The sequence below is a fragment of the Euprymna scolopes genome, chromosome 9 (assembly GCF_053919585.1).
Source record: "Euprymna scolopes isolate OS-2025 chromosome 9, ASM5391958v1, whole genome shotgun sequence".
Taxonomy (NCBI): Eukaryota; Metazoa; Mollusca; class Cephalopoda; order Sepiida; family Sepiolidae; genus Euprymna; species Euprymna scolopes.
Window position 1 is genome coordinate 147,385,518 of NC_136490.1, and position 12,309 is coordinate 147,397,826.

The 12,309-nt window shown below is 33.8% G+C and overlaps 1 protein-coding gene across 1 annotated transcript in view; it reads left to right on the top strand.

Annotated features, from left to right (window-relative positions):
* LOC145284896 (uncharacterized) overlaps nucleotides 1–11,181 on the top strand; it is a 23,324-nt gene extending 12,143 nt beyond the window's left edge. Inside the window, exons 5-8 of the mRNA XM_080133971.1 lie at nucleotides 1,874–2,082; nucleotides 5,716–5,749; nucleotides 8,210–8,276; nucleotides 10,554–11,181. Coding sequence (XP_079990097.1) covers nucleotides 1,874–2,082; nucleotides 5,716–5,749; nucleotides 8,210–8,265 — 299 coding nt within the window. The 3' untranslated portion in view covers nucleotides 8,266–8,276; nucleotides 10,554–11,181. The remainder of the gene's footprint in view (nucleotides 1–1,873; nucleotides 2,083–5,715; nucleotides 5,750–8,209; nucleotides 8,277–10,553) is intronic.
* The last annotated feature ends 1,128 nt before the right edge of the window (nucleotides 11,182–12,309 follow it).

Sequence of the window (12,309 nt, forward strand, 5' to 3'; positions counted from 1 at the left end):
GACAGTCTAACGCACGTTCTCTAAAATAAGTTTTCCGTCTTTTGGAGATAATTTTCTACTTTATTTTCCTGATGAATTATTTGCTTAGAATATTTGATATTTGCTTATCGTCATAAAACCTTGCTTCTCAGGACAAGTAGGGAAACGGCTGTCAAAGATGAATGTCTTTGCTGGACAAAAATTAGATATAGTCGCTGAAATATATGTTTTCTATTCTCTCTTTCTATAGAAATTTATATATATATATATATATATATGCATGTATGGACGTATATACATGTATGTATATTTTTGCTTTCACACACACACACACACACACCACACACGCACACACACACATATATATTACTTAAATAAGTTCAAATGTATTGAATTAAATATAAATAATTTTAAAAAGTGCTCAATACATATATGTAGAGCTATTATAAATGAAATTATATAAACATCTGAAATCCCATAACTGCATTCCAACAATGTTAATCGTCTTGTCAGGGGTTCAAGAATGACTTAAAAATTTTAAAGTCATTCTGGAACCCCTTACGAAACAATTAATCGGAGCAGAGAAATCTACGTACGATTTTTCTGATGTTATTTCACACATACATGCACATAGTAGCTTCCTTCAGTCTTGACAGACTATTGACACCCACTGTAAGGGTGCCTGTGCGTGATATCTTTGTGTCGGCGTTGTTAAATTCTAATGGCAAGTGGAAGTTCAAGATGACTGAAAACAATCCTGGGAAAAGCGGAGAGCACATACAGCGCCTGTCAGTCACCCATCTGCTACTAGCCAAGCTCAACATTGCTTAACTCCGGTGATCTGACGAGAACCGGTGTGTCAATGTGATTATACCGTCTACACACACACACACACACACACACACACACACACACACACACACACACACACACACACACATATATAAACACACACACACACACACACACACACACACACACACACACACACACACACACATATATATACTAGCAAAAGTACGCGTCGTTGACTGGGTTCAAAAGCAGCCTACAGAAAATGGACTCTGATTTATGAAAGTATGATAGGTTATGAAAAGGAAGGGTTGTAAAGAGATAGCTTCGAATTTGGGGGCATCAAACCAAAGCAAAATATGATGAAAGTAAAAATAAAATAGATAAACCCCATAATTTATTATACCATACCTGTTCACACTGAAACACTTATCACAATATTCTGTGGATCTATATAAAAAAAACTTGTTAAACTTTGTGACATATTTCCATTCTATGCGGTCAGGCGTGAAAGAACACCCCATAATTTTATTATACCATGTTTCTTCAAACTGAAACATAATTACACCGATAAATATGAAAAGTCTTTATTAAAGTTTGTGCCTATTTTCATTCAATGGAGTCCAGGCGCGAACGCAGACCCCACAATTTTATTATACCACCCCTATTTAAGTTAAAGCATACTTATCAACGTATTCTTATGCACATCTATATCAAAAACTCTTGTAAACGTTTTTTTCTTCATTTTTTATTTCCATACTTTGGGGGTCAGGCGCGTACGCAGACCCCACAATTTTTATGACCCACCGTTCTGCAGATCAAACATACCCATTGTTGATCCTCGATACATCTTCTATCATTATATGTAATCAGTTTTTTAAAATAGTCAACCATATTAGAGCCTATTCGTGATCACACACACACACACACACACACACACACGCACACACACAGATTTTATATATATATATATATATATATATATATATATATATATATATATATATATATATATATATATATATAGCTATACATATATGCATTTTAGCGTCTGTTGAAATATATATATATATATATGTATTTTTATTTACATTTTTTGTAGAGCCTAATCCAGATTTTCCTGAATTACCAACCGCATTGCATTTTGCATCCAAACATGGATTATATAAGGTACTAGAACATTTGCTGGAGATTCCAGGATGCAAAGTAGGAGCAGGAATTAAAAACAATGAAGATAAAAATTGCTTAGATATAGCGAAGGGAACGAAACATTCACAAACATTAACTCCAGTTCTGCAGGAAAATTGTGACGTGAGTATTAGATTTGTTTTATATACATAGACACACACACACACACACACACACACACACACACACACACACACACACACACACACACACACACACACACACACACACACACACATATATGCACATTTTAAAAATATACAGAAAAAAATTAGTTGTAAAAGTGAGGGCTTATATTATTAAATTAAAAAGATGCGTTTATATTCCAATAGCCGATTTTTATTTTCCTTATTCTCTGTTGTCTGGGTTAAACTAAATATGCTTTTTTTTTTTAAAAAAGAAAATAACTTGCAGCGAAGCATCATTGGTTATATTGCCTGATATATCAATAACAAATAAAAATTGGCATATAACAACTGAATTTTGATTTTTCGCTTTTGGACTACTGCGATTTTTTCTTTGAAAATTCGACAAGATTACTTTGTATATTGGATTTGGTATAAAAATGTATTTAACGTAGCTCATAACTACTACTACTACTACTACTACTACTACTACTAAACTGAATCTCTAATAAATGCAGCACAAGATAACTCGATAAGAACCAACAGCAAGGATCGATAAAACACAAGAAAATAGCAAATGCAGACTACGTGGACAGACAGACGAAACAATAAACCATATAGTAAGTGAATGCAGCAAACTGGCCCAAAAGGAATACAAAAACAGGCATGACCAAGTGGGGAGCGCGGTGCACTGAGAATTGTGCAAACGACTGCATTTTGAGCGTACAGACAAATGGTACAAGCATAAACCCGCAACAGCACTCGAAAACGAGAATCACAAACTCCTATGGGACATGGACATACAGATGGACAAACCCATCCAAGCAAGAAGACCAGATGTCGTAATAATTAACAAGAAAGAAAAATCCTGTCAAATCGTAGACAATACTGAGAAGAATTGTTTGTCACTGAAACTCTAATATTAGCATGTATAATCGCTGATGATGAAGTATGTGAGAACTCCTAGTAAATAATAATAATAATAATAATAATAATAATAATAATAATAATATTAATAATAATAATAATAATAATAATAATAATAATAATAATAATAATAATGCTGATGATGATGATATGATGATGATGGAGTTTGTGCCAAAAGTTTGAAATCTAAGTGAGGGACAAGTGGTTTCAACATCAACCAGAAGCGGTAGTGGAAAATGAGAACATTAACATTCTCTGGGATTTCATTGTTCAGTGTGGCCGAGAGATAACTTACAGGAAACCAGATATTGTAATTTTGAATAAAAAAGACCAATGGGTGCCAAATTATTAATGTGGCTTGCCCACATGTCATCAACTTATCAGGCAAAAGAATGAGAAAATACGGAAAAATAAAAAAAACGGAAGGTATAGATTGATAGGTTGTGGAATAAGAGGACTTCCATCGTGCTAATCTTCATAGGTACGCTTAGCTCAATTCCAGATGATCTCGAGAAACAGTTTAACTCCTTGGGAATCAAGTATAACATCACCGCACTCCAGAAGTCAGTTCTGGTTGACACAGCAAACATCCTACGCCAGGTGCTTTCCATCTAATCAACCCTTTGACTATGCTCACTAGTTTAAGTAAAGAAAACCAGTGTAAAACATCACAACACTGCGGAGTTAACAGAAATAATAATAATAATAATAATAATAATAATAATAATAATAATAATAATAATAATAAAGAAAACAGACTCTGTGAATAAAGAGAGGAAACGATAAACTATAAAGTAAGTGAATGCAGCAATCTGGCCCAAAAGGAATACAAGAACAGACACGACCAAGTGGGAAAAGCAGTATACTAGGAATTATGCAAACAACTCCATCTCGAACGCACAGACAAGAGGTACAAACGTAAGCCGGCAACAGTACTTGCAAACGCGAATCACAAAATCCGATGGGGCATGGACATATTAACTGATGAATCGATCCAAACAAGAAGACCTGATGTCGTAATAATTAACAAGAAAGAAAAGTCCTATCAAATCGTAAACTTTGCTGTCCCAGCTGACCACAAGGCGAATATTAAAGAAAAGGAAAAACAGAACAAATACACAGAGCTAGCCAGAGAGTTGAAAGGAATATGGATGATGAAGAGGGTCCAAATAATACCTATAATCCCGAAAAACTTTGAAAAAAGAACGGGAGAAATTGGAATCAAAGGAATAACTGGAAAGATACAACAAATATCAATAATGAAAACGGCTGACATATTAAGGAAACCCCTTCAATGTGGAGACAAACACATATGAGCCACATGCGCGGGCCAGACAAACTGCAGCAGAGGCAAATTATGAAGAGCTACACAGAACAAAGAACGTTGAACCCATCCAAGATAAGTTCTCTACCCGTTCCCCCATTACCGCATCACCCCCATCCCCCAAAACGAGTAAAACCAGGGAGAGCACTGATCAGACCCCCGCTGGATAAGTGTGAAGAGAACTGGGAAATTGGCGAGGCTTATTGCCAGTCAAATTCTAGTGAAGACCAATGGCCGCTGCCAGTGAGAAATCAATAGTAAGAGGCTGTTGCAATAATGAAAAGTCATTTGCAAATGTTATCGAAAGAGGTGAAGAGTACTGGAAACCTGGGGAGATTTGTTGTCACTCAGATTCCAGGGAGCACCACAGATTGTTATCAAGTAGAGATATTTAAAGACCTGTGTGAAAGCTCCTTGTGAGCCAATAATAATAATAATAATAATAATAATAATAATAATAATAATAATAATAATAATCATAATAATAATATTCTGATTTCGTTTATCCACGTCTCCCTGGCAAAGGAGGGAGTTCATTTCCAGAGGATTTCCCTCAGCCCCGGCTCCAAACCAGGAGCTTCAAAGATCAATAGTTTTTCTAAGGATGCTGGTGGTACCTACAATTGCAGAGGTCTGAAGGTCACCTAAAACATCGGGGATTTGTAGTTTTTTCAATTGTCCTTCCAGACGACTTGATACTACTCCTAATGTGCTAACTACAACCGGGATTATTTGTGTTTTAACCCCGTGTATACGCCTTATCTCCAAGGCCAATGGAGCATAATTGCTCCACTTCTCGTTCTCCTCTCTCACACTTCTGTCCCAGGGTTTTGAAAAGTCTATAATCTGCCAGTTTTTTTAGACTGTCAATGACGACCAAATCCTGACGATTATGTTCTAATTGCTTGGTCGTTCTGACACTTTTGTCCCACCATACCTCTACATTGCCATCCTCACTTTTCCCCAGTTCATCAGGCACCTCCTCAAACCATTTTCCAGCACACTTCACCCCAACCTTCTTACACACCTCCCAATATATCCGAAGTCCCATGCGATCGTGTTTTTTGCGGTATTCTCTCTGGGTCAGTCCACTACACCCTGCTGCAAGGTGCGCAATTGACTCTGAGGTCTTACTACAAATCCGGCATTTTGCCGCAACTTCACTTCCTCTCCTAGAACTACTTTTTTGAACGATCGTGTTCCTAATGCCTGCTCTTGTTCTGCACTAACAAAAGCTTCAGTACTCTTAGCAATAATAATAATAATAATAATAATAATAATAATAATAATAATAATAATAATAGGCTCATTACGTTATATGAATTTTTATTTTTGTATAGTTTCGTATAAACTGATTCCTTTTATTCTGATCTTTTTCAGGATGGTATGTACATTGATTTAACACAACACACAAGTAAGTATTACAATGAAAACCTTTTGTTATCACCCTTTAGTAGTCTCGTATTTATCTTTCTATCCACCTTCTATGTAAATATGTTCCGTTTTGGTTTTTGTGGCCTTACTTTAAAGCGTCTTCTTCTTTTCTAACTCAATGGCAATTTTAAATGTCTTTTTCCCGTGTGTCTATCCGGCCACAGCAGTGTAGATATACGTCAGTAGAAATTAAAAAAATTATACCGTATGATTTCATCACTTAATACCGAGATCTACACATATATTGAACCCTGTTGTAATAAATATTGAAAATCGACACATAAAATATATTTCTTTATAACTTTTATATAGACACATGAAATAATATATATATATATATATATATATATATATATATATATATATATATATATATAACTACTTATTTGTTTGTATCTGTTTACTTTTGTGTTCGAGACCTAATTTTAAGTTTCATTATTTAACTAATGGATAACCACTTATCAGGGTCGTATAGCCACTCGAGGATAAGGGTTAGAACATAGCTGACGAATCTGAAATTTGGTTGTTTTAAAGCATTTTGGGGCCTTCTGACCCCTCCCACCCCCGAGATAGCATGACCCCTGCATTTTATTTCACATCCAACGTTGATAACACTAAAAAAATATGGACTATCGTAAGATAACAGAAGCTTAACTTTCCAAGCTTATCATTTCTTTAAGCTCGCGACTTATCTGACTTGCAGCAATATCCCACCCATTCAATACTAAAATCCTTAGATGTAAGAAAGTCTCATGATTTCTTCCCTCGAACTTCTATATTTTGGAATTCCCTCATTGTTTCCTGCTTCATGTACTAACATGCAGAAATGTAAATGTAATGTTAACAGACATCTCGCTACTTAACTCAATACATTGTACCCTGTAAACATGATCTCAAGTAGTAACACCTTACGCCTTGTTTGAGATGAAAAAGATTAATACACACGCACACACACATATTAACATCCGTATTTGTATGAAGCTGATGCATCAAGTAAAGTGTCTTATTTCAATAAATTATTCATGTAGCAAAAGTAATGATATAGATGTTCATATATTTTTATATGCAGTTTGGTGATATAAGACATAATCACTTTGACACACCGGTTCTCATTAGTTCACCGAACTTAAGCAGCGTTGAGCCTGGTCAGTACCAGATGGGTAACCATTTGGGAATGCCAGTCGCTGTATATACAAGGACATCGACACCTCCCTGCAAGAACTACAAAACCCTAATCTCATCATCCTCCCTGATGATATATGCGATTGATGACCGCTTGTGAATTTCATAGTCTCATGATATTTCCTCCTCCAGAGGAAGCCGGTTCAACCCACTAACCTTCGGCATATTTTGTATTCCGTGATAAAAATGCACATAACTAATTCATGTATGAATCCACCATTACACATATGCATGGGGTATTGGTGTCATACTTTAGTTGATGCATCAACAATTAGTTTCCTCCTTTTGAACAAGAAACCAAAGGGTCTCTAACCTTATAGGCCCGGTTCTGCTCCAAACACATGTTCTATCGCCGCAATATTGTTTCCCTGTGCTTGTTTTACAAGTACTTACGCGGATGCGCTTCGACAAAACTTATTGCACTTGTAACTCCCCTTAACGTATATCACCCTGTAACCGGGTCAAGGGGTATTGGCAATCCTGGTTCACGAGTGTAATCAAGCTGTCTCCAGTCACTAAACGCAGGGGGCCAACCCTACACTTATCGTCGTTTAACGATGGACCCTTCAAAATGTAACCAGACATTTCTTGATTACTGAAATACCGCTCGGATGATCTGGGCGCACACGACGTGCACAATCCTAAGTTTGGGTAGCCACACTTATCACTTCGGTCGGTTGTGCGTTGTTTTGACGTCGTGTTGAGTTTTTTTTCTAGCAACCGGTTCGGTCTGTATCTTCACCACCGTCTGGGCATCAGGGTAGATCTGAAATCAACAATTAGAGATAATTCTGAAATCATTCTTTTTATAAACGAGAATAATTATTGCGTAAAACAGTTCCAGATCCAAAGGCGCAAAAAAGTTAAACTATTCTGGTTCTTAACGCTTTCAAAATGCAGGATTTTTTCAATGTTTCTCCCTTTTTATACTCTGATAGTTTATTTCTCGAACTGCTTGCATTTAGAATTTACTACTCTCCTTGGCGACTGTACCAACACGTAGACATTTAAATGTAATGTGAACAAAAGTCCTCCTGTACAACTTCCCAGTTAGGATGCTGCTATAGATCTGGTCCCTAGTTGCAGTAGCAACTTACGTCTTAGTGCTAATATACGTAAGTTGTCTGAGGCGAATAAAAATTTGCAAATATGTTTTGATTTTGTTATTGCTGTTTTTATCATGAGTAGAAACTGTTTGAAGATGTCATGTATGAGTTGTAGATTAAAATTAATGAATTTCTTTTTGGCTCTGTTTCAGAAAAGACTCAACCATTTTTACGACAAACACATGCAGCCTATCACCTGAAAGGTTAATCTTAAATAACGTAGGTGTTTGTGCTTTTAATGTCATTATCACTATCAACCTATATAACGTCTGCAAATTAATACTTACTAATTCAGCCGCTAAATAATTTAAATCATTACAATATATTAACTTTATTTTAAACTAGCATGGAGACTCGACGTAGCCCTGGATTAAATGACGATCAATGAATGTTTCGCACTCATATATACTTATAGTCGCCGGAATCGATGAAATCGCCCAATTTTCAATCAAATCGATTTATTGATTGCCGGCTCAATTTGTGGACACATCGCGGTGACTTAGTCCACAATGTTTTCTAATCTACATTGCACTGTGGAGAAATTACTGTTGATTGTATAAAATTATTGTTTATATATAATAGCTTGAATTTAAGTTTAAAATGCAAACGTCACGTGTCATGGTTCAATTGTTCTCTAAACAAAAGCTAACGATCACCTGGGCTTTCTTTCATTCGATTATTTCGATTACTGATTATCGATAATTATCGAAGACATTTCAGGTACTATATGTGCTCTCCGCTTATCTCGGTATTGTTTTCACTCGTCCTAGACTTCTCCTTGCCACTGGACTCAAATAGTGCCGATTCAGGAGAGATGTGGTTTGAGATTGCGCAACCCTTGCCTCACATTTACACGAGCAGCTGCCCCTACAGGGGTATCCTTTATCTTTCGAGGCTAAACGGAGGCATCGAGAGATATTTTATTTTTAATCCAAGTCCAGATTTCGACACCAAAGATGGAAGTGAATACATAAATAACCTTGGTTTATCTACTAACAAACCCAAACTAAACAAGACTAAGTGTTAATGCTTTTTATAGATTGTAAGTTGAATGATGAAGAATATTATGAGATGATTGAAAATGATGAATAGAATGAACAAAAGTTTGATTTTTTTATGAGAACAGTTTATTAAAAATATTTGTTGACATTGGATTTAAATATGAGTATATACGTTTTGGTGCTTTCAATATCGTTCTCACTACCCACCTACGTAATCTATAACAAAATTTATTCATTACAATTTATTAACGGTATTTTAAATTTAAGCTGCAGACGTCGACACTAGAAATGAAAGAGAATGCAATACTTTCAAAAATGCAAATACATGAGTCAAGGAAGATAGAAGGAGTGAGGATGGAAATATCGCGACTAGAGAAGAATGCGTAGAAAATTTTTTTTTATAGGCATTAAACTGGTTTTTATGCTGTTGTTTTTGTTAACTATTCTTAAGTAAAGAATCATTTCAATTTAAAATCAAGTTAGTATTTCGCATGCAACGAGGAAAACACGTTCGAAATATACCAGCATTCTGTTTCATTTTCAGTTCAAATTTGGCTGATTACTTGTTTTGATTTGGTTTATTCGCATATAATGTTGAAAAATTTCAAGTATGTTTTTCTCAAGTTGACATGCGTGATATTAAATGGATTTTAAGTCGAAATGATTCCTTATTTATTAATATTTAATAAAAACGATAAAATAAAATTAGTTTTAAGGCATATACAGATTCATTTCTTGTATTTTGCTCTGACCGCCATATTTAATGCGTACTCTAAAAGCAACTGGCTATGGCGCCAGTGACCCCTCTAGCACATTATTATTATTATTATATGCAATAATAATAATAATAATAATAATAATAATAATAATAATAATAATAATAATCAACATTTTAATTTCAACAAATTCGGCTTTAATCTAAAAGTCAGACAAATGTACATTTTATTTAATTTCATAATAATTTTACTGTCACTATTTTCTAAGAATAGTTTTATCTTAAAAATTGCTTTATTACTCCTATTAATAGAGAAATATACGAGCGAATACCTTCAATCTTTAAAAAATCTTACGTTTCAAAGCTACAACTATTACAATATTCATATTTGTAATTGATGCACAATTATTTGCAATAAAAAAAATTGTTGTCACGTGTCTCGAATACGTGATTAAGGTTCATGTATATTTAAAGAGAGCGAAACTGGCAGTTGGTATGCAAACATTTAGCTGTTTACTTGTCAATTCATTTACCAGTTGTTTCTACCCGACACGGACTTCTCTTATTGTACCTTAGAGAATAAATATATTCTATATTTTATATCTGTATATTGTTTTTCACTCAATTGTACGACCGACCGTTTATATCTTTGTTAAATTGCTTCATCAAATAAATCATTGGAGAAATATAAAAAAAAAGAGAAATTTTTGAAAGTGTATATTTTCAAGTTGCAATATTCATAATTAATTATAATTGATTTTTAATTATTTTTAATTACAGATTTACAGAGGGCTTAAACCATCTACTCCAAGTCGGGCAAATAAGCTTCCGATAATTTGAAGGACTCACTTGAATGATCAGCAAGCCAACATTCATTTATGAAATAACAACAATAGTTGGCTACCTTCAGCTTTTGATGACCGCATTTCTCAAATAGTTAAAATGTTGTTGAATTGGTGATCCGAAACGTGTCTTTATAAACTGAGTAGATGAGATATTAAAATCTTTTCAAAGCAATCGTTTCAAATACAATTGATAACAACAAAAAAGTAACAACATATACTTGATGAGGATAACATGCTGTTGACAATTGTAAAACTACTGACGAAAAGGCAACGTTCCATTCATATTTACAAAATCTATTTGTATTAAGAAGGATGGAAAGAAAACCTATAACAGTGACATCCAAAACATTGAAAATTATGTGATTCCACGAACACGCAATGCGTCTTGGTTCTATAAAAGATTATTGTAAAAATATGTATATTTTCTAAATGCAACCACCGAAATTCATATTTATTATTATTTATTTTTGCTATCTACGCAACGACCATATTTACATCTCTGTCTCTTCTCTCTTTATATATATATATATATATATATATATATATATATATATATATATATATATATATATGGGGATACATAATTTTATTAATCGATTAAATAATTCTGGTCGCAGTGTTATTACCAATAGTTGAGGCATTATTTTAGAAATGTTTATTTATATTACTAGTGTCGATCGTAGGAGATCATAGTAGCGTTTATTTATCTTTCTGCTTCTCCTTTTTTTGCTCTGTTTTTTAAACATATCTATCTACCTATACGTGTGTCTATATAAACATGAGTGTATATATATATATATATATATATATATATATATATATATATATATATATATATATATATATTATCCGTTGGTATCTCCTGTCATAACGATTTATTAAATGGAATTTCTGCTGTAATTGTGAGAAAATATATCGCATTTAGATTAAACTATGTATTCATTTACATTTTCTAAAAAATACTAAATTATTTACGTAAGAGTATTTGTTTGCCAGTTTCATCACTATATATATATATATATATATATATATATATATATATATATATATATATATATATATATGTATATATAATGTATGTGTATGATAAATTATTTGTAATGTTTGAATGTACAATATTTATGGATTACTGTGAATAAAATATTTTTGTAAAATATAAATGCTTTGTTATATTTTTTTGTCTGATTCAATCTTTTGCCTCTATCCAATCGACTTAGTTTGAAAGCAAATCAACTGAATGCTCCTCAAAATCCATGGAAGTCAAACACGTTCTTCAGTCTTTGAGGCATGTCGGTTTTCATTTATTTCGTGCTACTTGATTGTTTCTAAACTCGAGCATGGTAAGTCAACTAAAGCGAGCACACACGAACTAACCATCTGCAGTATTGACCAAGCTAAGGTATGCGCGCCAGGGAAAGCAAAAAGCAAAAAACAAAAGAAGAACATCAACAACAAAAAGCAACAAAACAAAAAGCAACAAAACAAAATAAAAATAACAGTAACAACACAAAGAAACGACAACAAAAATAAACAACAAACCAGCAAAAAAAAAACGAACAAAAAACGGTGATAGTTACAAAACAACAACAACAACAAGAAAAAGAAGAAGAAGAAATCAGGAAAAAACCACATAATTCTTGACTGGAATTTCTCACCACAAAACCGCCGAAATCATTAAAACCCTTTCTTTT